Genomic DNA, 26,490 nt, shown 5'->3' with positions numbered 1-26,490 from the left:
AGAAAAAGGGGGAAATGATGCACAAGTTCCAAACCTAGAAAGGAAACATTTAAATGTCCTGGAGGACCAGAGGGGCCCGCTGGGCCGTGAGCGCCTAACCAAGTCCCACCTTGTACAGTGCTGGGTGGCGGGAGCAGCATGGGCGTCGCTGACGGCAGGGAGACCTCGGTCTGCCTATCACAGCTGTGTGCCCTGGGCCTTGGTTTCCTCGTTTATAAACTGTGAGCCACGGCGCCTGACTCATCACTGACACTTATAAATACAAGCTGCCTGCCGTATCCACTACCAAGAGCACCTCCAAACCCATTTTCTCACAGCCAAGTGCAAATCTTCAGCATCCTGAAAAGCAGAGTCTCTTAAATAAGGTGCATGAGCTTAGGCGCCTGGATGGGTTAGTGAATCCACGTTTCACTGGCCAAGTAAGTGACACAGGATATGTTTTGTTTCAGAGACAAGCACAATTTATTTCTATATTACATTTCACGTCACAAGCTGAACCACAGAAGCTGCCTGTCAATACACTACCCTCAGCCCTTTCTCTCTGACCTTGCCTGCTGGAACCTTCTAGATCACGCTGGCTTCAACTCTCCGCATGTATCCAATTGTGGGTCAAGACCCCCAATGAGAATCTGATAAAAATTATGGACTCTCCCCCAAGAAAAATGCACATACACATAAGCACACAGACTCGGCACTCAATTTTGAGGAGTACCCAGACTCCCGGGAGCACGTCCTCGGGCTCTGGCTCAGGATCCCTGGTCTACACCATGGCCTGCAGGGGGCAGCAGGGCAGCTGGAGCCCACACTGGGAGCTGCATTCAGGAAAGCTGGGGACGCTGTAGAACTTGATTAGTTTTTTGAAGGCACTTTTCTTCAGCAGCATCATCTCCTCTGGAAACCTGGAAAAGATTCTGACCCGGGAGGAGCCCCCACTCTTCGCAGAGCCATCCGTGGGCAGTGGCTTCTGCGCACTCACGGGCACGCTGTTGCAACTGAGGGAGCGCACCGTCTTCTTCTTGTGCTGCACGGACAGGTAACTGAACAGGAAGGAGGACAGCTTGTGTTTAGTGGTATCCGGGGCCTCTTCTGAAAAGCAGTCGTCAAGTGGGTCCAGCAGGCTTTCGAGATGGCAGCCGTTTTCCCTCCGTATGGGACTGGCTCCCGCACGCTGAGGCTGCTTGATGATCTTCCTGGCCTGGGCTGGGTCGTCTCCTGCCTCGTTGACACACTGAAGGGACACTCCACTGGCCAAGGCGCTGCAGCCCCTGATTTGGGGGAGGAGCTTCCCGACCTGCGGGCTGGGCTGGGAGGTGCAGTGCTGACTCAGGACGAGAGTGGCAGCATCTCGAATGAGATCCCAGTCCCTCAGGATATCATCCCTGGTGGTAAACTGGGACGTCACAGTGAAACGGATGATCAGCTTGTCCTGGACAGTGGCCGGGATGAGGAAGAGATGGCCAGCTTTGGCTACTTCCTTTAACACACTTTCTGTGAGACAGTTAGGACCCTGTTTGGAGGACAAAGAGAAGTGAAGTCCACATCGCAGCCCCCGTCAGCGTCCCCAGAAGCCCAGCATTTATGTTTCCAAGAGGCTCAACAATCACCCGTTCTGAAACACCAAATAACATCACTCCCAGGAGGCGGTGGAGATGGCATTACCTTTAGACGAAAAACGACCAGGCCCAGGTGCCTCTTGGCAGGAATTTCAAAGAAAGGGTCATTTCTGACCAGAGATTCAAAATATTTAGCCATTTCAGTACCCTGGAATTGCATCAGAGAGAGAACCGAGGTTAATAATCAGGCAAGGGACAAACTGTGCATAAACTTTCACACTGCCAAAAGGTTTTAAGCCAGCAACACCTTTCAGTCCTAGAGACCTGAGTGGCTTCTGCCTCATTATCTTCTCCATTTCATTTTGCCCATGTTCCAAACTGGAAAACTTCCAACAACTCCCTGTTAACTGTCAAATCAAATCCTCTTCGAGAACTTGTCCCAGGGCCTTCTTTCAACTCAGCCCCAGAACCTAGAAGGTAGGTGTCTTGCAGTCCAGGCAACCTGGGCTCATATCCTGGTTTCACGGCTCCTTGACTGGCCAAGGGAGCAAGGGACAGCCAAAACCCCGCCCCTGCTCTGCAATCCCAGCCACGTGCCTTGTTCAGGCCGCATCTTCCCGACGCACCCTATGGGCCAGCGACAGTCCTGCCCCGTCTAAGGGGCATGTTTCACATGCCTCTTAATCCCCTTCTCACCCTGGACCTCAAATGCCCTTTTGCCCACTTTTTTCTGACATTCCACAGAGAATATACATTTACATATCATCCCCGCCTACCATGAGGAAAAGGCTTTGCACCTGCTTAATGAGTACAGAGTTCCTGCTTGAGGTGATGAAAAAGTTTTGGAAATAGTGGCCATCGCAATACACACAACGTTGTGAGTATACTTAATGCCGCTGAACTGCACACTTGACAATGATTAAAATACTACATGTTCTGTTATACATATTTCACATAACATAAATATATGTATAAAACATGTACATTTTATCACAATAAAAAATTTTAAGGATTTCTATCATATTAATCTTTCCCTAAAGTTTTATATCATCTTTTAAAATTTCCTATTTTGTTTTTTTTTTTTGCTTTTTGTTTTTAACCTATGATTATTAACTAAGCAAGGGCAGGACTTGCCTTTTCTTTCATTTTTTTAAAATTTCTCCAAGCATCCGGAAGGATCTCAATAAAATATTTGCTAAGTAATTCTATCAGCTAGTTCTCGCATTTGCTACTCTACTTCAAGAGAAGGCAAGGGATCTAGCTGACCTCGACTTTTGACCATGATGAAACAGGTTGCTACAAACCTCACTCAGAGCCCCCTTCTCTCTCTACTGCATGGTCAGCTTCAGATGGTCTCCGCTCACTGGCCCAGGAAATTTTCATTTGCGTGTCCTAAGGCTCTCTGCCAGCAAAAGCATCCTTCTAATTGTTTTCTAGCTGCTTTATACTTTGTCATTCATTTTCTAATTTTGTCATGATTCCCCCCTGTATCTCCTTCCCTCCAGGCCCATTTCTACCACCTGTCCTGCCAGCTTTGATATCTTTCTGAGTAAATTTTTCTTAAATCAACATGAGTACCAATTAAAACATCTCAAGACCTAGAATCAGGTTAGCTAAAGGCCATGAAACTAATGCTCTTGGCCGGGCGTGGTAGCTCACATCTATAATACTAGCATTCTGGGAGGCCAAGGCTGGAGGATCACTTGAGCTCAGGAGTTTGAGACCAGCCAGAGCAAGAGCGAGATCCCTGTCTCTACTAAAAATAGAAAAAATTAGCCAGGCGTGGTGGTGCATGCCTGTAGTCCCAGCTACTCGGGAGGCTGAGGCAGGAGGATTGTTTGAGCCCAGGAGTTTGAGGTTGCTGTGAGCTATGATGATGCCACTGCACTCTAGCCCGGCAACAGAGTGAGACCCTATCTTAAAAAAAACCAGAAAACACAAAAACAACAAAAAAAATTTTGCTTCTATCTAAATTAATATAAATTTGTTGCTAGAAAATTTAAATGTTTAGCTATCTGTAAACTTCTTTTTCCTGTCATTATCAGAACTAGACATGATTTATAAGCTTTTTGTCTAAAACATGACTAATTCTTTAAAAGGACCACAAAAAAATTTGGATACAAAAGTCTCTGAATCCTTAGGCTAAATGATTATGTTTTGTATAACAAAATTCCTACAAGTCTGCAACTAAAACCAAGATTCTCAATGCTTATAGATAAGTTACTTTTGTAACCTTGCCTTTGGTGTTTTGAGTTTTGCTCTTATGTTGCCTAAAGGGTTTTAAAAAATTGATAATGACCAAGGTTCCCATTTCACAGGACATGACATTCAAAAATGGACAACAGAATAGAACATAGACTAGAGATTTCACCTGCCATATAATTCAGCAGGGGCAGGTCTAATTAAAAAATAGTCTGTTAAAAACTCACGTCTGTGCACTGTCCAAGGACAGCTCCTTAAGGCCCTGTCTAAGAATCTCCGGGGGCTATACAGGTTTTCAGTGGGTCACCCACTACCACACATGGCATCCCCCTTACGAGTTGTGGGCAAGGCCTATAAAGCAGGCCCCACAGACTCTCAGAGTATGTCTGAGACACCATGCCATGCCCCTTAAACACATGGCCAAGTCATGCTCCTGAGCACTTCAACAGACCTGAGGCACAGCGATAGCTACATGGACCTAAAATTGAGTTACAAGGAACCTCCATGATAGCTTGGCTTTATGGTGCCAGAGGGAACCATAAAGGGGGCTAAAGGTGAAGTGACCCCAACTGTGCTCCTTGACAGAAGTCTGAAAGCCTGTGATGCCATCATACAAAGACACCAATCCCAGCTAGAGCCATTACAATAGAAATGGCACAGATAAGGCCAAAAACTTATCAATTGGCTATCATGCCTGTTCCCGGGGAGGGAAGCCATGTGTGATATGGTAGGCCAGGCTCAGCGCCTATAACGGCTGCCCTAATAGGGCCTATAAGAGAAAACACATCAATAATAATGTTACAGGGAATAGATTAGCCCTTTAGAGTTCCTTCTAAACACCTATGTGTACACCCATAGGCTATTGTTCCTACTATCCATGGCAAATGGCAGGGTCTTTTAGACTGTGCCACAACAATAATAGTGGTCAATAGCCAGCCTGGCTATTGGGTTTGGTGACATCTACCCTTGTCCAGTGGGAAAGGGATGCCATAGAATGTGCTGCCCTAAATGAAAGTGGAGTGACTAGATGAGCTCCCTGGAAAACAACAACTCTGCTCACATGGGTGACATCAAGTCCACCACTCATCACTGGCAAAAACTACCTACACCTCCCACCTGCCGATTGTTGGAAAAACTAAAAGACGTGTCTTCACAATGGTGAGACAACACGTAAACATTGCACACCGCCAACACACATCAATTTGGGATGGATTAACATAGGCAATGGCTAAACATGGAAACCATGTTATACCAAAATGCCCCCTTAGGTATAAAAAGACATAATCCTACTACAAATTACCCCACACACTCCTGGCTGGTAGGATGGCTACTCACTTCAACATATATCCACGTTGTCAGAGAGTGGACATCTGACCAGATGAAAAACAAAACTGCTTCATAAGAGCTGGAGCTTATATTCCACCTTTGGGGGCTGGATGGCTGTGCAGCACACACTTGTGGCCATACCTCCCCCACAGTTAGAGATATACCACAACGCGGCCCTCCCTGCCAGGAATTATACATAAAACTCTGCCCACAGTACTTGATAATATAAAGGCCTTGAGAGCTTGTTTCCCCAAGTTGTAAAAATGACCCCTAAATATTCTAGTCCCTGGGGCAGGAGCATTAAATGCTCTCACCCAAATTACTTCTCTGGCCCAATTCACAGCTAAAACACTAAACCACACAAAAAATACTATGTTCCTCTTAAGCCAAGAAACTACCCAAATAAAAAAAAATAGTTATACAAAATAGAATGGCCCTAGATATACTCACTACAACACAGGGTGAGACCAGTGCCTTAGCGAAAACCACCTGTTACACATATATTCCAGATTTAAAAAATAATGTTACTGATGCTTTAAATCATTTAGATGCCCAGATCAATAACATAAAAAATTAGGAGTCTTTGATTCTTTTTCTGAATGGTTGCACTCTTTGCCTACACATTAGAGCTATATTTTGCTAATTGGCATAATGATTATATTTAACACCTACTTTTGTTACTGTTGCCTATATTATAGATATGACTTGTAGACATGAGTTACTGACATAAAATATAAGTCAATGTAAAATTCATAGATATAATGTCCCCTCATTCACCACTCAAAAAACATTGCAAAAGAATGGGCAAAAAGATTGTAGCAGCTAAAAACCAGGGTAGATCGAAGAAAAAAATGCAAGTTCCCCACCACATAACAAAAACATTGTGCTAGCCTAGAGTGCTCCACAAAATTGTAACACAGCAGACTAGGCAGGTACCAAGATAACTACTGGGCTCAGAAAAAGTGCCCAGCACTTTCTTGGGTGCCTCAACAGTTTCTTGCCTTAAAATAGCAGGCTCAAACCAACCCTGCCTGCTTTAAAACTACTTTGGTTGTCCCTTAGTGCCCTTCAGCTAATTATAATATTAAAATCCCCACCTAATAAAAATTGTACTATCATTAACATAGCATGAGTTGCATGACAACACATGATGATACTACTACACCTGCGTGATTTGTTTCACTATAAACAAACAAAAATACCTCTCATTGGGAAGGGCCATTAGTCTTCTTATGGCTAAGATAAGAGCCGTTATTAGAATGGCCACCCCTTAGAGAGGTTTTATTTATCATAAAGTCACCATAAGAAGCTTGTCTACCCAACTAGAAATTCTGGCCCAGATTTCTAGAGATGCTTTAACTAAGTTTAAGAATTCCCTAGATTCTGTAGCCAATATAATAATAGATAAACAAATAGCCTTAGATTATTTATTGGCTAAACAAGGTAGTGTTTGTACAATAATCAATAAAACTTACTGTACTTATGTCAATGCCAATGGAGAAATAGAAAAAGATTTTTAAAATATATAAGCCTGGCTAAATGGCTACACAGTTTTAGTCAAGGTGCCACCTCAGTGGAAACTATCTGAGACTCAATACAAGGGTTTTTATCATCTGTTACCTAGTTTCTGCCCCAATTAGGGCCTTTAATGACAATTTTATTATTGGTCCTTGCTTGTTTAATCTTCTTATAAAGTTTGTGTCTTCCAGGTTGCAACAACTACAATTTAAAGTAATATTGACAGAGGGCTTCCAGCCCATCTCAGCGGCTAATCCAGTGCGTGAAACACCCTGCCTTTGGGTCCCTTAGGCCAGACATCCAGAAATGTTTATTCCTCCAATACTAGGCAGGGCCTATGCCCATAAAATGAACAGGAAACAGTTAGAAAAGACAGACCTCCATCCTTCTATAACCCCTTAAGATTAAAGAGGAGTATATTCTCTGAGGGGGGAATGAGACAGGGAACCAGAAAGCCTTGTTCAACATAGAGTCATAAGCCCTGAACCAAAGTCTCTGATAAAGCAAGAGATGGCAGAGAAACCAGCCAAAACCAGGGGGAACCCAAGTGGCCACGAAAAACAACCTCAGGTTACCCTCACTGCTCATTATATCCTGCTTGTAATGTATTAGCATACTAAAAGAAACTCCCACCAGCACCACCAGTTTACAAACGCCATGGCAACGCCCAGAAGTTAAACCATATGGTTTAGACAAGGGAGGGAAACTCAGTTCCATGAACTCCCCACCCCTTTCCCAGAACTCTTGAATAATCCTCCCTCTGCTTAACGTAATAAATAGAAGGTATAAAATAAAATCCCTGAACCCCACAAGGTGCTACTCTCTATTGCTCTGAGAGCCACTGCCCTGCCTATGGGGCAGCCACTTTTCTTTTTCTTTTTTTTTCCCCTTTGTATCACAATAAAACTTGCTGTTGCCTTACTCTGTCAGCTTATGCTTAAATTCTTTCTCGTGCAAAGCCAAGAACCCGCATAGCCTTCAACCAGATCTCAGTTTTGGTGTCAACTTTCCTGTATCAATTTGACTCTCAAAAGGCAGCGTTAAGGAAGGTTGGCCAGCGTCTGCACTCTGCCCATCCAGTCCTAAGTTGTAAGCAACAGGATTTTCCTTATTACCTGTAACCTGCACCACCCATTCCCTACCCACTGCCATGAGGATCTTGAAAGAGCATAAAGTGCCTCAAGTCCCTCAATACACTGGGTGACAGCTGCTTATCGGGCAAACATCCATTGGTGATTATAAATGTAAAACTACCAACATCAAAATGAGTCATAGTTACTGCTTCAGCCACTTCATTGTCTCGTGTTTGTTTAATGAAGAAGGAATTTCCCTAGAGGAAAGGTGAAAGGGGAAAGTCACACACATGGTAAGAAAGGACAGCTCATTGGGTTTTCCCTGCTGCTTTTATCAGTGGCTTTGTCTTCCATGTAGGCTCTTATAGAAATGAAAGAAAAATGCTGCTGGCTGAAGTTCTTTTTATTTTTTATTTATTTTTTTATTTATTTTTGAGACAGAGTCTCACTCTGTTGCCACGGCACTCTAGCCTATCTCACAGCAACCTCAAATTCCTGGGTTCAAGCCATCCTCCTGCCTCCCCCTCCCAAGTAGCTGGGACTATAGGTGTGCACCACGACGCCCGGCTAATTTTTCTATTTTTAGTAGAGACAGGGTCTCGCTCTTGCTGAGGCTGGTCTTGAACCCCTGACCTCAAGCAATCCTCCCACCTCAGCCTCCCAGAGTGCTAGAATTACAGGCGTGAGCCACCTAGCCCAGCCCGAAGTTCTTAAATAAGCCCCACCTCCTCCATGAAGAACAATGGAGATGGCCTGTGCCTGTCTCATTTATCTCTGCGTCCCTCTCCTAGCACAATGCTTTGGTAGATCCTGAATTGAATTGAAATAAATTGTACCGAATAGGCCTTCCACAAATACCTGTTGACACAATTCAGGAAGGTTTGTTCCAGACTTGGTAGGTCAACCTGTCCAAGCCAGGAGAGCTAAGTTTCAGGCATAGCCATAATAGTGATTAAAATGTTCAGCCAGCTGTGACAATCGGGGTGATTCCTTAAAAGATATGATCCTACCCTGGCCACATATACCGCTCTTCGATTTATGTTCTCTTTCTCTCTCTGCAAACCAGGCTCTCGGGCCACCACTCCCCAGTGCTCAATGACAGCAAGCAGAATGGTGAGATACGCAGCAGAGGACAGACACCAGCCAGCCCTCGGGGCCAGGTTGCGCTCAGTGTTCCTCCAGGTAGCGAAGAGGTGGCCACCCTGAACAATCAAGCCCCAGGAGGCCACGCACAGGCCCGGACACCTGAGCCACCACAGGTCTCCTGGGCAGATCTGCAAAGCAGAAACCAGCCTTCGTCCCCATGAGAAAACAAAGTAATGCAGCTTCAGCCCCACCGTGTGCACCACTACATACATGTCTGACATGCGCTTGAAGGTTCTTCACCCCGAAGGACCGAATCACGAACCAGAGTTTAATAGAGCGAAACCGCCGGCTCAGTGGGATCTGCCAGTGCTAGAAACAAACAAAAACAGTACCCATGGTTAGAGACAAGGCGCCCCATTTCCTGGGCACTCCTGGGCATTATCCATCGCCTGCCCAGCCCTCCAGGGATAAATGGTGTTACCATGACTCCTGGAGCTGTTGCTAAGGAGCAAGCCAAGGCAAGTTACCCAAAGGCTGTGACCAAATCTCTGATGAAAGTGGCCAATAGTCCTTTGTCCAAAAGCAGTGCGAGGGGAAACCAAGTCCATTACCCTGAACCAATGAGAAGGGCACTTTGCTTTAAAAGCTGCTTTAAATGTTTCATCCCAGCCCAGAAATTCAAGATAGGGGCAATACATTTTTTTTCTAAAAGAACTCAGTTTCCTTGAGTAGCAGAAAATAAAGTCCTATTTTGATTCACCCCAAAATGTAAAGTATAGTGGTTAGAACTCGGATGCTGGAGCCCCACAGACCCGGGTTTGTCCTCCAGCTCTGCCACTTACTGGCTGCGTGACCTTGGGCAGGGCACTACACTGGCTCCCCAGTCCGTCAGGTGGAGAACAGACAGGACTTCCCAAGGACGTGGGGCAAGAACAACAGATGCAAAGAGCCCCGGAAGAGGCTGTCAGTAAGTGTTGGCTATGTAAATGATTTAAAAATGTGAGCTACAACTCACGGTAGTATTTCTGTCTAAAACCAAGATGATCCTTATTTCATTTCACTGCCTTGTCCTTTTTCCTGTGAGATTCCTGTGACCTCAGAGGCATCAGTCCAGCTTTCAGATTTCAAATGAGCATCCGAATTTCTGCCTCTGTTAGACTAAAACTGACACTTCGTTAGACACAAATTCAACAGAGCTTAAAGTTCGAGATTTCAGTCACCACAGATCTGAAAATTTCCAAACCAATTTTAAACTGATTTTTCAGATCTGAAAATAAAGCAAAACATTTGGAAAACATTTGCAGTTATTCTAATCAGTGAAGTGGTTTCTAGTGACCCCTCGACTGTCTACCACAATTCAACTAAAAATAACTCTTTGCCCCTTGGAGTGCAAGTATTTTATCTGCCCATCTACAGGATTGCCAAATGCTCACAAACGTCATTTTCCTTCACCAGGCTCCTGCCTCCTGCGCCAGGCACAGTTGGGACATTATCCCTTTGTTGATGGACATTTTCCCTGTATAAATGTACTAAGCCTTTGATTTCTGAGCAAAACTGTGGTGCTGAAGACCAGGTTGGGGACTTTTGTTTGCCAGCAGAGGGCATCAAAACCTGGAAATGGGGCTGGGTGCAGTGGCTCACACCTGCCAGCAAGAGGCAGGAGAATAGCTTAAGGCCAGAAGTTAGAAACCATCCCAGGCAATATAGCGAGACCCCATCTCTACAAAAAATTTTAAAAATTAGCCAGGGGTGGTGAGGTATACCTATAGTCCCAGCTACTCGGGAGGCTGAGGCAGGAGGATTGCTTGAGCCCAGGAGTTTGAGGCTGCAGTGAGCTATTATGACACCACTGCACTCCAGCCTGGGTCACAGAACAAGACCCTGTTCTCTTAAAATAACAAAAACAAAAATCTGGAAACAGGACAAAATCTCTGTAACAGGGAAAGCGTCAACTCTACCTCTTATCAAATGGACACTCTGGGAGAATAATGAATGGATGATAGGCGTCGTCTCTAAAAATGTTCCTGTTTCCAAATGGTTATAGCCAATTGGCGACTTTATTTCACCAACAAATAAACAGGGAGAGGCAGAGATGATTTTATTTTTATTTCTTCATAATTTTATTCCCGCTTGCTCCTTTTCCTGTCACTATTCCAAAACCAATCCATGCTGACTCAGCAGAGTGGCTCTAGCCAACATTTTCTGTTGGATCAGGAAATTTGGACTTATAAAAGCTGATAGGGCTCTTTAACGTGAGACATCCTCAGCCTCCTCTGTGTCCTTTCAAGGTTTTGCAGGGCTCCGCTGCCAAGGGCAACACATCACCCCATCCACTGATGCTCTCTGTACTGTGAGAGGAGAGGGAGGGGAGCTTCTCTAGCGGCAGAGAATCTAGCCCTGATTGTAGGTGATTCCAGGAGCCCAGGGATTAAGCACACCAACTCAGGAGATGCTGTTCAATTTCTGGCTCATCTCAGAGTAGGGCGGAGCTTCTATTTAAAGCTGTAGCCACCTGGGTGAAAAAGAGACTGGCATATCCCAGAGCAACTATGAGGACCCCAGGATCGTGACAAAGACTTGAAAATTAAATGCATAAGATTAGAGATGGAGGAAGGATAAGCATAAAGTAGCATCCTTCTGAATGTAGAAATAAAAATAGTAGGATTCCCCTAGACCAGTGCTGGGAAAAGTTTAATTTCATATTTTTGTAAGTTATCTGGCAGAGAGAGGGCACTATAAAATCTCTAAACAAATGGGAATGAACCACAGGAAGATCTGAGACACCGTGATAAATGAATAAAAAAGTAACATGAAATTCAAAATGGGCAAGGGTAAATAAAGACGATGCTCTTAGGTTAAGATGATCCAAATACACTAATAGGAGAATGGGCATCATTTCTTGCTCAAGAAAGAAACCTACGGTTATCCCTAAAAAATCTGTCCCCTGGGCTGCTTGTGAAATTTTTTAAATTTTTAATTAAAAATATGTTCTGAAAGGGCAATGGCAATTAAAGAACCATTATTCTTCTATCTTCATTTGCCCCCAGAGGGTCTTCCCCCACCACCCGGGAGCCCCAAGGCTCGCTGTCTGCAACGCCAATCAAAAAGCCTCAAAAATCTGAAGAGAGAGTGAGCTGGTCCAAGGGAAAATGACCAATATAATCAAGTGATGACGGAGCTATTATTTTAGGATTAAAAGGGCGAGACACTCCAGTTGTCCAAGGAGACAAGACAAAACCATCTCTTCACAAAGAACTCTCTCAGGGGTCAGGCGTTGCCCTCAGCCCTTCAGTGTACTAATTCGTTTCATCCTCACAGCAAGCCTAAGAAACCAAAACTGCTGTTATCATCCTCATTTTGCAAATGAGGAAATCTAGACACGGAGTTTAAGTTATTTGCCCAAGGCCACACAAGTCAGTAAATGGAGGAGCAGGAATTCAAAGCAGGCCATCTGGCTCTAGCACCTACATGCTTAACCACTTTGCTATAGCAAATCTCTGCAGCTTCAAAGAGCTTTTAGGAATATTCTGCCCACCATTTATGGCAGAAGTTACTGGCCATACAGTTATCATGCCAAAGGACCTACACGTACATTCCCATTTAAGCCTCACAAACCTCTATGAATTGGTGCCACTATTCCCATTTTACAGATGAGCAAGCCAAGGCTCCGAGAGGTCCAATAAGTTTCCCGAAGGGCCCTGATATATGGAATCACAAACCACGCTTGGCTTACTCTGCCCCACTACCTCCCGTGGGCCATGCTATATGTAATACACGTGTTTACATTCTGTCTCCGCTACAATTAAAGGGAGGGCTCATCTTCAAACGGAGGCGTAACTCTGAAGAACGTGTTTCCCCGAGACATAGCACGGACTGGGAATGTGGGATGGAGAGAGTCGAGGTGCAGCCAGGAAGGCCGGCCGTGCTTGGAGGTGTCCAGAACCTCCCTCAGGGACCCCAACACTACCACAGAGCTGCCCACGGTGCCTCTGTCGGGGACAAAAAGGCAAAAGCGATTTAAACAAGGAGCTTCTTTCCCACCCAGGAAGTTCTCCACCCTACCCTGTTGCTGGGTAGCAAGCAGAAAAGATCACCCAAAGGTTCCCCCACCCAGAGGGAACTGATCCACCTGTGGTAGAGAGAACATTTCTGGGAATAAAAAAAAAAAAATGCCACAAAATATTCAGGAAATGTGCACGCTGCCTCAAAGGTTGGTCTCATTTTCTAGGGTTTTTAACTGTTTTCTGGGTTGCATTCTATATATTCGGGCACAATTTGAAACCCAGGTGTACGGGATGAGCTCATGGCGTGCCGCCGTCTGAAGGGAGCCAGCAGACAGGAGGTCCTGGGGGCCAGATGCCGCCAGGCTGCCCGTCCCTGGCCACTCACCATGAAGTCGGTGGCGGCGCCCGAGTTGGCGTGCCTGAGGTAGACGGGGTCCACGCTGAAGGTCTGCTGCAGCTTGTACTTGTCCCGGACCCTGGGGGTTTCCAGACAGGCGTTAGGGGCTGAGGTCTCTCCAGAGGAAGCAAGGCTTTCCCACGAGCTGGGAGCCCGGCCGCCACACTCACCAGAACGCGGTACAGTCAAAGTGCACCATCATCCACTTGGAGGGATTGAAGGTGAAGGAGTCGGCGAACTCGATGCCCTTCAGAAAGCCCCGGAACTCGGGGCACAGGAAGGCAGTGCCTGCGTAAGCAGCATCGATGTGGAGCCACAGCCCCTCGCGGGCACCTGAAGAGGCAAATGTCACCTGACTGGAGGGGAGGCATAAAAGGGGGAAGGCGTCTCTCCCCTGGCCAAGCTGGGTGGTGGGCTTCCCCAGGAATAGCTGGGGGAGGGCGATGTGCTTTGCCTAAGTAGGCGTGGAGGGTGTGGAGACGGAGGAAGGGGTGTCAGTGAGGAAGTGGGCACCGCTACCTGCTGACGGGAAAGCCTACGGCGTCCCCCATGGCCTTTTTGTCTCACTGGGCACAGGGCCGACACCCTCTTGGCCTCAACCTACAGCATCCTGGCACGGAAACCAACTTCCCACCAGCCCAGAGAGCAATGTTAGTGCCTCCAATGCAAAAGGTAGAGGGAAGGTGTTTCTCTTTCCTCGTGTTTCTTGCTTGGGGATTAAACAGTCCCATTGGGGTTTCTTCTCTGCTTTTACCTTTCCCACGATTTCTCCTCTCCTGCCTTTTTCCTTTTCTGAAGCTAGACTAGGAAATATTTCATAGTGCCTCGTTCACCCTGTATTTTGGATATAGCCTGCTTTAAGCAGTGTTCGACATACAAGAGAGATGAGAAAGCCAAAGGCTCTCCCACTGTTGCGTCCTAGGACAGGATGCAAGGTAGGATGGCTGCAGCCCGTGTGACACCACTGGGGAAAGCAGTGTCCTGCGATGCCTGGGAAAGGCCCTCCTGACCTTGGGTGTTTCCTCCCTTATCTCCACATTGACCAAAGAGGGGTGAGCATAATTCCACAGAGCTGGTTTCAGCTTCTTGCTCTAGGAAACATTTAAAAATGTATTCCTTGTCTTCCCAGCCAGACAGGGCAGATACTTACAGATGGGGCCCAGTTCGGACAGGCAGTCGAACGCACAGACCCCAGTGGTCCCTAGTGTTGCACAGACCTAGAGGAAAAAATGGCAAGTTAACATCGGAGGGTGGGTTCATGTGACACATTTGGCCTAAAAAAAGATCCCACCCATCCCACTAGAACAGTGTGTATTTTACACTGTATTTTACCATGACCTACAATAAGAAAGACATTTTATATAGCAACCTAGTAAATGTATACATGTGTATTTAAAAAAAAAAAAAGGTTTCACAAAACAATACATACTCTGGCTATATGAATGCACTGATATTTTCTATTCTACTTCTTTTTAATACTGGTTATGACCCACAAAATTTATTTCATAACACACCAATGGATAGCAACTCATAACTTATACAACATTGTATTTGAGGACCTTTCTGCTTTTGTTTGCAACACGTTACTCACCTGAATTCTGCCAAATTTCCTTCCTCACATCCAAGTCCTATCATCCTAAACTGAGGCACACATTCTGACTTACAAAGACAGGCACCAAGCCCTGCCGCTTGTCTTCCTCAATGGCTTTCTGAAGAGCTTCCCCTCGGAGTGAGAAATTGTCATCCACAGGCAGAAATTTCATCTTCACAAGGGAAATCAAACCAGCCTTCTCCACTGAGGAGTGAGCCTAAAAAGGTCACAGAAACCTGTTAGCAAAGAGCCACACTGGAATGAACACTCCCCAGAAACTGCTGAAGCAGGAGGCTGAGGGAATCAAAGGCAGGTGTTGGGAGTTTGTCTTCGCCTGCAGCTCCTGGGGACGACCTGCCCGGCCTGAGCTGCCCGGAGCCCCAGCATAGCCATGCCTGGAAGGAAACTGCTCAAGGACTAAGACTGCAGAAGCCAAGTGCCCACCTGAAGGTCTGTCCCGTGCCGGCCCACTCACCTGGTCAGAGGCATAGGCGATGAGGCGGGCGTTCAGCGAGGACTCCTCAGCATCGGGCTCAGACTTTTTCATTTCCAGGATTTTGTTCTTCCTTGCTGCCAGCAGGGCAATCAAGGTGGATTCACTCACTGTGCTCTGCAGTGGAAAAGGATTACAAAGGATTACCAATGGCAGCCACTCTGTGTTCTCTTGCCAAATTTCCCCAGGTTTCATAGTTCCCTGTGTGTGTGTGTGTGTGTGTGTGTGAGAGAGAGAGAGAGAGAGAGAGAGAGACAGTTATCTACCTAATGAAGTACACAGCTCCTGCCTAAGGGGCCCTCTTTCCTCCCCAACTCACATACCCATTCTGCATTGTGAAAACAAGTTTGCACATAATACCAACATCTCTATTAGAGAGGCCTCAGAAACCAAAAAGAGATTGTCCCTCATGGATGTGAGTTTGCTCCCCCTGGAAGCCTTATTTAAAAGAACTCTCAATTTATTAGGTGTGGAAATGGAGTTTGATTCCACAGGCACATCCCAGAGAGAGGATCCTGGCCTATGTGAGAGGTTGGGGACTTTGGCCTCAGTTTTGTTGTCAATGGCTCCTGTGACCTTGAGGCTCCTTGTTGTCAATGGCTCCTTGACCTTATTGCCCCTCGGGAAGACCCTTTTCCATCTATAAAATGGAGAGCACCTCTTTAACTGCCTCCCAGGATGGAAGTATAGATTATCCAAACAAGGGGCGGATGGGATTTTGCTCTGGCCATGATTGTGGAAATCCTGCAGGCCACCCCAGCAGGACACAGGAGTCTTCATGGTTTCTCATCATTGATTCACTCAGTCTCGGTGTCTTTGCTTCTTGAAATCTTCAGGTGACCTACGGCTGATAGAATTCTGCTCAGAAGCCTGGCAGACACTGTCATGAACAGGTGTATGGACCAGATCCACAGACAGTCAGTGGCTGGAAATCACTCCATAACAAGAAAGCCACACATGATGATAATAATAATAGTACCACCTTTCATCTGCATGACATCATGGTTCACAAAACACTTCCTGTCATCCTGCTTGTTCTTCACAACCCCTCTGAGACAGTTGTGATTCTTGTCACACTAAGATGAGGATAGGGATGCACAGAGAGGTTATGTGACTAACTCAAGTTCACATGCTGTTGAGTACAGGAGAAAGCATGATTTGGATTTAAAAAGGCCTGGGTTTGAATCCTCATTCCTCCCCTTACCAGCTATCTGACCTAGGACAAGCTAGTTAATCTCTCTGAGCTTCGGTGCTCTTATCTCAAGCACTGGGGATGATACTATTTAGCTGCAAGGCTCTTCAGATAATCAGCAAGATCGTGCACAGTAGATATTTGGCGTGTTCTTCCCAATATAATATCTGAAGTTGCAACTGTTTGCTAACAAGCCAGAAGGTCCCCAGCTTGCAGCAATTTGTCTTTCTTGTAAGGTGCAGATTTTAATCTTGCTGTAAGGCTGCAGTGAGAGAAGGAGTCATTCAGCCAGCAAGTGGGCCCAGCCTACTTCCCATTCGCAGGGCCGTGTGGCTATTTTTATCTAATAGAATAATTCATTTAATCCTCACATCCACTCTTTGAAGGAAATATTATTATCTCTATCTTATAGATTATAAAACCAGGAAAATTATATGTTACAGTAAAATTCAAGAATCTGAGGATTCTCAAAGGTCTCAGAACAAACCCTCATGAATATCAAGGTTTTATAGAGGCAAAAGCACCTAGAGACATGCATGGTCTATGGGGGCCACCAAGAAAGCTCCACTCTGTGGCTTTACTCTTGAGAAAATGAAATATTTTAAGAACCATCATTTGACAGGTATCCAAAAGACAGAGCCAGAGGATACAATTGCTGGCTTTATCCTGTTCATTGCTCTCACCGATAAGGATCTCCTGGACCGAGTGGGAGGGAGAGAAGCCCTCCCCTTGTCTCCTCTTTTCCCCTCTTACCATGTGGTATAAAATGGGACAAACCCATGAGGGCAGTTGTCAGATTTTAAACTAATAAGCCTGAATCAAGTAATACTGGAAATGTGATCAAGTGTTGACTTTTTAATCTCTTTCAAAGATAAGAGAGGAAAAGCGAGGTGGCAGCAGCAAGTGTAAATGAAGCGGAAGCTGCGGTGGAGCAGTGGCCGTGAGGGAGGTGGAAGAGGCGATGACGGTGGTGTCGGGGCCATGGAGTCCATCGTGGTAGCGATGATGGTGGCGTGGGTGACCGTGGTGTGGGTAACATGGGGAAACTCCGTGGAGAGCAGGAGAATTCCCAGGTTAGGGTTTGGCTTATCTTTCACCACTTAGCCCCCGTGCTAGGTGGAGCTTTGCCAATGGAGGTACCTGCAGGACGCCTCCCCCCTGGCTGCCGGGATGGTGGTGCAGGAAGTGCTCTGGGAGGCCCAGCATTTTCGCCAGCCAGTCCATGACGTTCATCTCCAGCTCTGTGCACGCAGGGCTAGAAGCCTGAAAGAGGGAAAGGAACTTCATCTGCACAGCTCCAGGGTGCCGAAATGCCCCCACTAGCCCAAGAAACACACCTGTCTCTGCCCTGGCCCTCACCTGGCCCTGATGGCAACAACAGAAGCCTCCCCGGAGAAGGGATCAGTGTCAGGCCCTGTGTCCCACTCCCACCCCACCCTCTGCCAAACCAGAAAGAGGAAAGATATGGGGCTTTGGATTCATGCTGCCCTCAATGAGGTGAATCTTCCAAGGCTCTATGGAGAAAGAACCCTAGAAATGATGGGCTTGGATTTGGCTCCTCAAGTCCCTAAAATACCCATCTGAGAAACACTCTAAAGACCAGGGAGAGGTTTTAGGACTAAGAAAGAAAGTACTCCTTCCTGGAAAAGATAGTAATATCACCCACATGCCCTCCCCCACCCACCGCCCCAACACACACACTCTATGAGAGTTCAGGCTTAAAATATAAAGATGTTCTAGAAAGATTTAGCACAATTTAAAGCTGATTGGTGCTTGAGGAGTTATTATGGGAATTCTTAGGACATATCTCTAGCTACTCAAAGACGAGTACACAGGGAAAGTAGTGACCCAACAGGTATCAAAGTGCTTAGCTAGGGTCCTAACTACCAATAACCAGATCTGGGTCCAAATCCCATCTGTGTCTGTTTAAGCTGTGTGATATTGGGGAGATAAGTTACTTAAGCCTCAATTTCCTCACCTACAATACTCGAGATTCCATAGGGTTAAAGGATTATATGAGATAATTAATATAAGGCTTAAGCTTAAAGAATGTAGCCATTGTTAATATTTATCCTGGAACCCTGTTCAGAGACCAGGACAAAATATGTCTGCCCTAGGATGTTACTCCCTGCTACGTCCCCCATTGCCAGTAGTTACAGCCGTTGCTACTCACCCAGGTGAACCCCAAGCAGTTGATGGCATCAGCCAGCATGTCTCCCAACAGGGATGGCCAAGAGGTGAGGGCCGGGTAGTAGGCATGCATATGGGGGCTCTGCCAATGTACCACCTGGAGGCAGAGCATGCACACAGTTGGCACCAGGAGGCACTTCCAGGAGGTCTTCCTCCCCCAGACACCCTCTCTGGCAAGGGGAAGCGCCACTCTGGAGGTGGGGCAACACGGTGACACAACTCCATGAAAATAGAACATGTTCATTGGTGTTCTTTCCACCCACCTGGCTCCTATCCTAAGCTAGCTCACCAGTGGAGCCTTTGCATGTATGCAAAGTCCAGAAGAAAATATGCAAAAGGACATTCACTGCAGTCATAAGTTCGTGGGATTCTGGGTGGTGCTTGAATTAGCCCCCAGTGCTTATCCCTCAGGCCACCCCTGCACAGTAGTAAAAGGAAGGGCAGGCACCCTAATTGCTCCAGAAGAGCAGATTGCTTTTCTCATCCAGTTTCTTGCAAGAAGCACATTTTGTTTGATGGAGCACTGTGTTCTCTGGGCATGAAGCTCCTGCAGAGGCTCCATGTGGGCTCAAAGCTGTCCTCAGCTTCCCCGAGGGATGGAGGGAGGAGAGGAGAGGGCAGGAGGAGGGGCCAGCCCAAGCATGTGAGAGGCCACTTCCGAGGCCAACCTCCAGGCTAACTTCCGAGCCCACAATCAAAACCGGATGTAAAGAGGAGCTGGGCAGACAGGGAGGGTCAGAAGCATCCCCAGTGGCTCATCTGCCTCACTGATTATCTAATCTCTCCTTATCTCACTGCTCTGCAAAAGTATGTCCTGTTCATTTCTACATTCATGTCTTTGAGCATTGCTGTGTCCCCTAACGGGAAGGCACTCCCTATAAAGACATGACCCTCCAAAACCTGTTGATTCTTAGAATGCTACTAAATATTCATTTTCTCCATGAACCCTTCCCCAGCTCCTGCAGCCCCTTTGATCCCTCCCTGAGCCCATGGAACACTCGAATTCTGGATGTTTCACTCCACTGAGAACTCATTAGATAACATCTTAATGCATCATCCTGTTATTCTGTGTGCACAAATGCTTACAGTCCTCCAAGAGCAAGGACCATGTCCTGAACAGCATGTATAACAGAAGGAGCACAAGATCTAAGTCCAAGGACACAGGTTCCAGTCCTACCTCTACCCCCAATCAGCTATGTGACCTTGTCGATTGATTTACCATGAAGCTAATGAACTTAAGCTCCAAGGTGCCATGTTTGCATGGGTCCCTTTTGAGATTTATTCTTCTTTCTTTTTTTTTTTTTTTCCTTAAAGGAAGTTTCAAAATGTGTATACACTTCAGACTCCATAAAAGCAGGATCATCTCCTGCACCTCTCTAACCCCAGTTTCTCATCATAAAATAAATTCTGCCTCCTAGGGTTGCTGTGTGTGGGGGGTATATGGACAAGTAAATTTGCCAAATGTAAAGCACTAATGTTAACCATAAACTAATTGTGTGGGGACAGACACTTCGCATATCCTGACTTGACTCTGAGAGAATCAAATCTCTTCCTCCGATTTCCACCAAACAGAAGACGTGGTAAGTAATAATATCTTCCTCTTTCCATGCTTTCTCTTAATTTTCACAGCACCCTATGAAGTAGTTTCTACTATTATCTCTGTTTTATCTGGGGCCTGGCAGAGCGAGGACTCATCCCTGTGGTCACACACACCTCATAGGGACAGAAGACAGTGCCTAGACAGGAACCCAAAGGCCCAAGCAGGATGGGGTCCTGCCTCCTCCCATTGGGCTGCTCTGTTTCCCTCATGAAAAGCAAATGAGGGTTTTCTAACCAGGGTTGGAATTAAAGGGGAAAGAGAGTTTTCCTCCTCTTAGTGTCTAGGAAGTAGCAGGAAGGGAAAAATTAATCCAGTTTTCAAGGAGGCACTGACCAAAAGGGGAAAGCAAAGGGCCAACTGCTCTCAGGCCAGCCGCCAGAGGCTGGTGTGGCCTGTGAGATGAGATGGAAGATTGGACCCTCACTATCACTGCGCTTGGTGACAGTATTTTGGAAACCCCAGAGAAGGACTTCCAACTCCTGGCCCTATCAGGAGGCAATTGTCTGTTCGTGTAAGATAAATAATGTAAGATAAGCCACAGGAAGCCCTTATCAAAAACAGACCTCTCTGCCCAGAAATGAGCCTCCTGGACCACACGCCCCCGCAACTGCTGGAATTCCTCTGGGTCAAATGAATCAGCTTGTTTCCAGCTCTTCTGACAGTTGCTCTCGGCCTCACTCCCAGATTACAGTTAGCCCCTCGGCAGATTACATTTTACAGAATGGAATCCACCAGATAATCTTATCAGGGATCTAGCCTCCTTGGTAAAGCTTTGCTGACATTGAAATTTTCGAAACATGCTTGTGAAACAGGCTGAGTGGTCAGAGATGAGTACTTGGCTTGGTACAAACTTGCCGTCACTTTCTGAGTTTGGACATTTTCTCACCCCTGCCTCCAGGCATATTTCTGTCCCAGGTAAGTCCAAGGTTCTTTGGGGATAATGGAGGCAGATCTCAAGTCAGCCTCAGGAAGAGCCTCTAGACACACGTGGTTCAGAGCACAAATGCCCCAGTGGGGAGAGTGAGGAGGCCGGTGTGGTAGGGGCCTGGGCACAGCCGAGCCACACTCAGGCACTCGCAGGGAGAGGTAACAGAGTGCAGGAGAAACAGCAGAGCCTTGGGAGTAAGACTGGCCTGGACTGAAATCCTGGATCTGCCAGGTACTAGTTCTGTGACTTTGGACAAGACAATGAACTTCTCTGAGCCTGAGTTTCCTCATCTGTGAAGCACAGTCACTGTGAAGATTGAACGAGCTATGGTGTAGCGTGGCTAGTACAGCGCCGGGCACACAGCAGGGAGCCCCTCCATGGGAAGGGAATTGGTGCAATTTTAACTCAAGCGCCTTGGCGGAGCGCCTCACCCCTGGTGGCCAGGGATGTCAGCCCCACCTATCGAGGCGGCTTCCAGCTCAAGCCCCAGGCATCAACCGGCTTCCGGCTGTTTCCTGGCCCCACCAGCTGTGTTCCCAGGCTGCACCCTCTGTCACTGAGAGTATCCCTAATTCAGGGAAAGCCCCTTCCTGCTCCTGAAACGCAGCTCGTTCACCAGACCTGCCCTTGGTAAGGACACCGTTCCCGCCTCACACAGGAGAAGGGAGGGTGCTGACGAGGCCCACGCAGCTTCCTGGGCCAACCCACGGTGCCCTCAGAGCTTGTGTGCGCCCTTCCTTCCTCCCCTTTGGCCTCAGATGCTGCGTCGGAGGGTCCCTCCCTGGCTCCGCCCATCAGGGTTCAGGCGCTATCTCCAGAGTTGCCCTTTCCCCTCAGACAAAGCGTTCATATCTTGGCCCGTCCCATTAGATTTCCACACTGCTGCCAGAGTACACCCCGGGGTGCAGTCGTTCTTCCCCGCCAGCTCCCCACTGACCTCTACAGGCCGGCCCTGGCACCAGAATCTAATTCCAGTCAGAGCCCTGCCCTCCACATGCCTGGAACACGGGCCGCGTGTTGGTGGCCAAGGGGCTGAAGGAGGCATCGTCATCCCAGCTGACCCAAAGCATGCCTTCCTTCAGGCCACCACCCTCCCTTCTGTGCCCGAGATCCAAAACCACCCTTGTGGTCTCTGTGTCTCACCCCAGGCATGATGATCCGCTCAATGTCCCCGAAGATGCTGTCCCAGCTGTCGGGTTCCTCGGGAGCGCTGTCAGGCAGCCAGGCTCGCAGGTAGCCAGGCTGCACATCCGGAGTGACACGTCTGTCCCGCACAGTGCTCAGGTACTGGCAGATGTAATCCACCATCTCTCTCCCTGGAAGGGAGGCAGAGAAACCAGGCTCATGTTCTCTGGCTGGGCCTGGCCAAAAATCTGTGCCTGTCCCTCTCAGGTCTAGGCGAAGAGCCTTGGTAAAGAAGGAAGTGGATTCGTGGGCCGAGGGAGGAGCTGATCCCTGGCTCAACCTTGTCTCCAAAATAAAAAGAAGGAGTGAAGGATTGAATGAATGACGGAGGGAGTGTGTGAATGAGCAAACGAACACGATGGACAATCTCCAAAGCACAAAATTCTAGCACCAGAGTAGAATATTTCTTTTCCTTCCTCCTTCCCTTATCCACATCAATCTTGATGGTCTCTCCTGCCTTTCTTTTCTTCTCAGAAACAGAACATCTAGTAATTCGTTACTTTACAGGCTCAGTAGAAACTCCGTAGCCTTTATATCTAAAAATTGTCATACATACCCTGTATTCATTAGCACAGGTGGCAAATTTCCATGCTCACTTCTGATAAAGGACAAAAAATCTGTTTGTTCACCATTCCCCTTGGATCAGTAATCCCTCAACTTTTTTGGACTCATGGACTTCTTCAAGAATCTGATTAGAACCATAGGCTTCCACACACAAAAAACTTTATGTTTAATTTCTGAGGTTCATAGAATCCATAAAGCACAACCATGGGTCCAGAACAAGCACCCCTGCACTAGCCCGAAACCCCAGGGCAATGCGGCACCACATCCTAATAACCTTCTCTCTCTCCCCGCTGCCTCCATCAATACCTCAGTGTTTAGAACAATTTTTAGATGCTCAAAAATTTGATCAAGTGAATGAACAAATGAATAAGGAAGGAAAATAGCCAAGTAGAATACACTGAAGCCACTGCGAATTATTCTTTCAGATCTCCATCTTCAATGCCTGTCTCTCGCTCTCTCTCAGTCTCTCTCGTTGTTTCTCTCCCTTTGTGTGTGTGTGTGTGTGTGTGTGTGTGTGTATGTTTGTATGTGTATATGTCTGTGTGCCTCTCTGAATATCCATAATCATTCCTTAGTACTCCCTGGGCTCTTCTTCCCTAAGAGGAGAGGAAACCCAATTTCCTGCCTCTGAATTAGTTCATGAAGTTAGTTCATGTAACTTTCTTACAAACAAGAACCAGCCTCAGACAAAACTGGGGAGATGAAGGTAGATTTCCACACCCTTCTCTCTTCTGTCTGCTCCCCTCCAAACTTCCTCCAGCCCAGCGGCTCTCGGGACCCCAGCAGCATCCACCAGATACCTGAGAGCTCTGGACCTAGCCCTCCACTTGTCCAGGGACAGCATTAAACATATTTGTGATCCACTCAGAGGATCAATGCCCATGGGGACCTGCTCTCAGCTAAATGTGCCTTTGGAAAGCAATGGAATAGGCTAACACACCCTGAAGTGTAAAGGCCTCAGTGAGTTCTCTCTCCATGGAGGAGAGAGAGGAAAAGTTGGATTTTAACATAGCACAATACCTTGCAGCAAAGGAATTTCAGGCACTGTGACCTACTAGTGGAGATGAAGATATAAAAAATTATAAAGATAAAGACATTGAAGATTCTTTTTTAAGCAACTACCTACTTCCTTTCTAAGGAGAGCCCTGCCTGAAAAGAGGATAACCATTCTTGTTTTGCTCGGTACATAGGAGGCACTTGCTAAATAGTTATGGAGTGAGTGACTCAGTGAAAGAACACTACTGACAGATTCACACAGAGAGAATGTTTAAAGAGAGAGCGAAAGAGAGAAGATTTTGCAGTGACTACAGAACACTTAGAACATTTTTTTCTATTTCAGAATATGAATAATCCCTTTCTTTCCTCTTAGTGCTCAGGAATCCAAATCTTCTATGTTGTGGAGTAGAGAGGAAAAGTGAGACGTGGTAGTGAGGATGTGGTGGGTATGTGAGAGGGAGAGCGAAAGAAAGGTGGAGGGAAGTTTTATACTCTGATCCCGCATTCCTTTCACAGAGAAAACGTTGCCGAAGCCAACTCTCAGAAGACAATTCTGATGCTCCAGTCAAATGACAGCCTGAAATCTACGGGCCACCCACCAGCAGCTGTTCCTGCAGGTGGCAAGAGGGAAAAGGGTCAGGAATGCTTACCTCTCCGTCTGTACTCCTCAGGCTCCATCATCTCCCCTGGGCTCGGGCTGCCTCTCACAGACAGACGGCAGGAGGTGGGAGGCCGCAGAAGGCTCAGAAGGCTCAGAAGGCAGTGGCACGCGGAGCAGCCCAGCTCCCCGCTGGCCAGTCCTGCACACTCCCTGGCAGCCGGTGGGGGCCCTTTATTTAAAGGCTTCTTCTCCTCTGTGAACCTTAGCTCCACCCTTCAAAGTCCCTTCCTCTAGGTTTAATTAATTCCACCCCTTCTTTCCCCAGTCATTGCTGAAAACAGTGACCACAACTTTGACTGGTCAAGAGAGCCAAGATAAAAGACGCTTCTAAATTAAACAGTGCACTTAGCAACGCAAGCCTGGTGGCAGCCTCCAGGGAGATGCAATGAACAGCCCTCACCCAGAATTCTGACAACAGAGCCCCGGCCTCAGACGCAGCTCCCAGCTCAGCAGCCCAGAGCAAGGCCAAGGGTATGCGGAATAAGTAGCAGAAATTATTAGTATTATCCTCGCCACTGCTTCTTTATCAGCAGCAGAGACGGGGGGACAGGCACTCATAGCGATGCCCCCTGTGCTCAGGAACAGGCAGATGTTATCATGGAACACAATGGATTCTTTTTATTATTACATACTACTTATTGTTGTAGGGAAGGAGAAAATATAGATAAGCAAGAAAGAATAGAAATTAAAACATCACCCGGAATTAATTGCTTTTAGCACTTAAAGTGGAGGGGGGTGTAAAGGGACAAGCAGAAACCAGTGCAGGGAGGGGAAGAGCCTCTCTTGGGACTTCATTTCAGAGTAAAAGGGGATCGAACACTTTCAAGTTGCCAAATACAATAGACTTTTTGTTTATCTGTTTTCGGTCATCTCTCTTGTCCACTCCACGGCATTTGATTATTACGACTTCGTCCTTGAGACACAGGTTCTCTCGGCTTCCAGATGCCGCCCCTCATGGTCTTCTCGCTGCCTCTCTGGCCGTCTGTCTCCTCCACCCAGCCCTTCAGTGTTGGCACTGCCCTCCTTTCCTCTTTCTTCCTGGGTGGCCTTTCCATTTCTGTGGCATTAAAGGTTACCTATGTGATATCCATCTAGGTTTAAACCCCACGTCAAATTTACAGCATGAGACCCTCCCTGTCTTCTGAGCTTCAAAATCTTATATCCAATTGCTTACCTGACAAATCCCCTGCATGGCTCTCAGGCAGCTCAAACTTAACGTGTTGCAAAACTAAATTTATGTCCTTCCCCAAAAATCTGTTCCTCTTTTTCGTCTTCCCCATCTCAGTTCATTATCTCCCATCCATCCATCCACCCATTCATCCATCCATCCAAATGCTCACGGCATACACCTGGACTCTTCTTTCCCTTTCATTTCCCCCCACTCCCTGCCTAATTCAATCTGTCCAGATCCAGTTCTATTTTCAAAATAAATCTCTCACGTTCTCCACATTTCCATGGCTACCACCCTATTCTGGTCCAAGCCACCACTGCCATTCACCTAATGCAGGAGCCTTCTATTAATAACTGACCTTCCCACAGCCACTCCTGGTCTCCTTCAATCTATTCTCTAGTGATGTTTTCAAAATCAGAGTGATGTTTTCAAAGTAATAACCAGAGTGATGTTTTCAAAAACACAAATCTGATCATGACATCCCCTAATTAAAAGTCTTTAACATCTACAAAGCTAAGAAAATTTAATAAGGTAGTGTGGTTTAAAATTAAGTTTTTATATATACAACAATAAGTAACTGGAAGATATCAATTTTAAAAGACCCTAATTACAACAAGAAAAAAATTATGAAAAATAAGAAATGTGTAAGAGTATATTTAGAAAAAAACCTAAATTGCTACTCACCAAAGAATATATACAAATGGCAAATAAGCTCATGAAAAGATATTCAACATTATGACCTATTAGGGAGATGCAAATT

At 46.6% G+C, this 26,490-nt stretch overlaps 1 protein-coding gene across 2 annotated transcripts; it reads right to left on the bottom strand.

Annotated features, from left to right (window-relative positions):
* Window positions 1-24,579, bottom strand: HDC (histidine decarboxylase). Of its 2 annotated transcripts, XM_069483835.1 has the most exons (12): window positions 24,549-24,579; window positions 22,297-22,469; window positions 18,609-18,722; window positions 17,576-17,698; window positions 15,226-15,360; window positions 14,824-14,967; window positions 14,310-14,376; window positions 13,330-13,492; window positions 13,148-13,238; window positions 9,029-9,127; window positions 1,660-1,761; window positions 1-1,507 (listed from the first exon to the last, which is right to left on the bottom strand). In XM_069483835.1, exons 1-12 carry the CDS (start codon window positions 24,577-24,579, stop codon window positions 761-763), a joined length of 1,989 nt encoding a protein of 662 aa, XP_069339936.1. In that variant the 3' UTR covers window positions 1-760. The 2 variants fall into 2 exon arrangements, with proteins under 2 accessions (XP_069339936.1, XP_069339946.1); XM_069483845.1 differs by lacking the exon at window positions 9,029-9,127.
* Window positions 24,580-26,490: the final 1,911 nt, after the last annotated feature.

This window comes from Eulemur rufifrons, chromosome 2 (genome assembly GCF_041146395.1).
Source record: "Eulemur rufifrons isolate Redbay chromosome 2, OSU_ERuf_1, whole genome shotgun sequence".
In the NCBI taxonomy this organism is placed as follows: Eukaryota; Metazoa; Chordata; class Mammalia; order Primates; family Lemuridae; genus Eulemur; species Eulemur rufifrons.
Note: the sequence above shows the minus strand (reverse complement) of the source record. Positions and strands in the feature narration are given on the sequence as shown.

Bases quoted from the DNA above. Each gene is read 5' to 3' on its own strand.
- HDC (XM_069483835.1), bottom strand. From the start codon at position 24,579: ATGATGGAGCCTGAGGAGTACAGACGGAGAG. The intron at 9,128-13,147 runs GTGAGTGGCCAG...GTTTGTTTCTAG, and splicing joins GCGCCGCCACCGACTTCATG to CACTGGCAGATCCCACTGAG. The intron at 1,762-9,028 runs GTATGTAGTGGT...ATGCAATTCCAG, and splicing joins TTCAAGCGCATGTCAGACAT to GGTACTGAAATGGCTAAATA.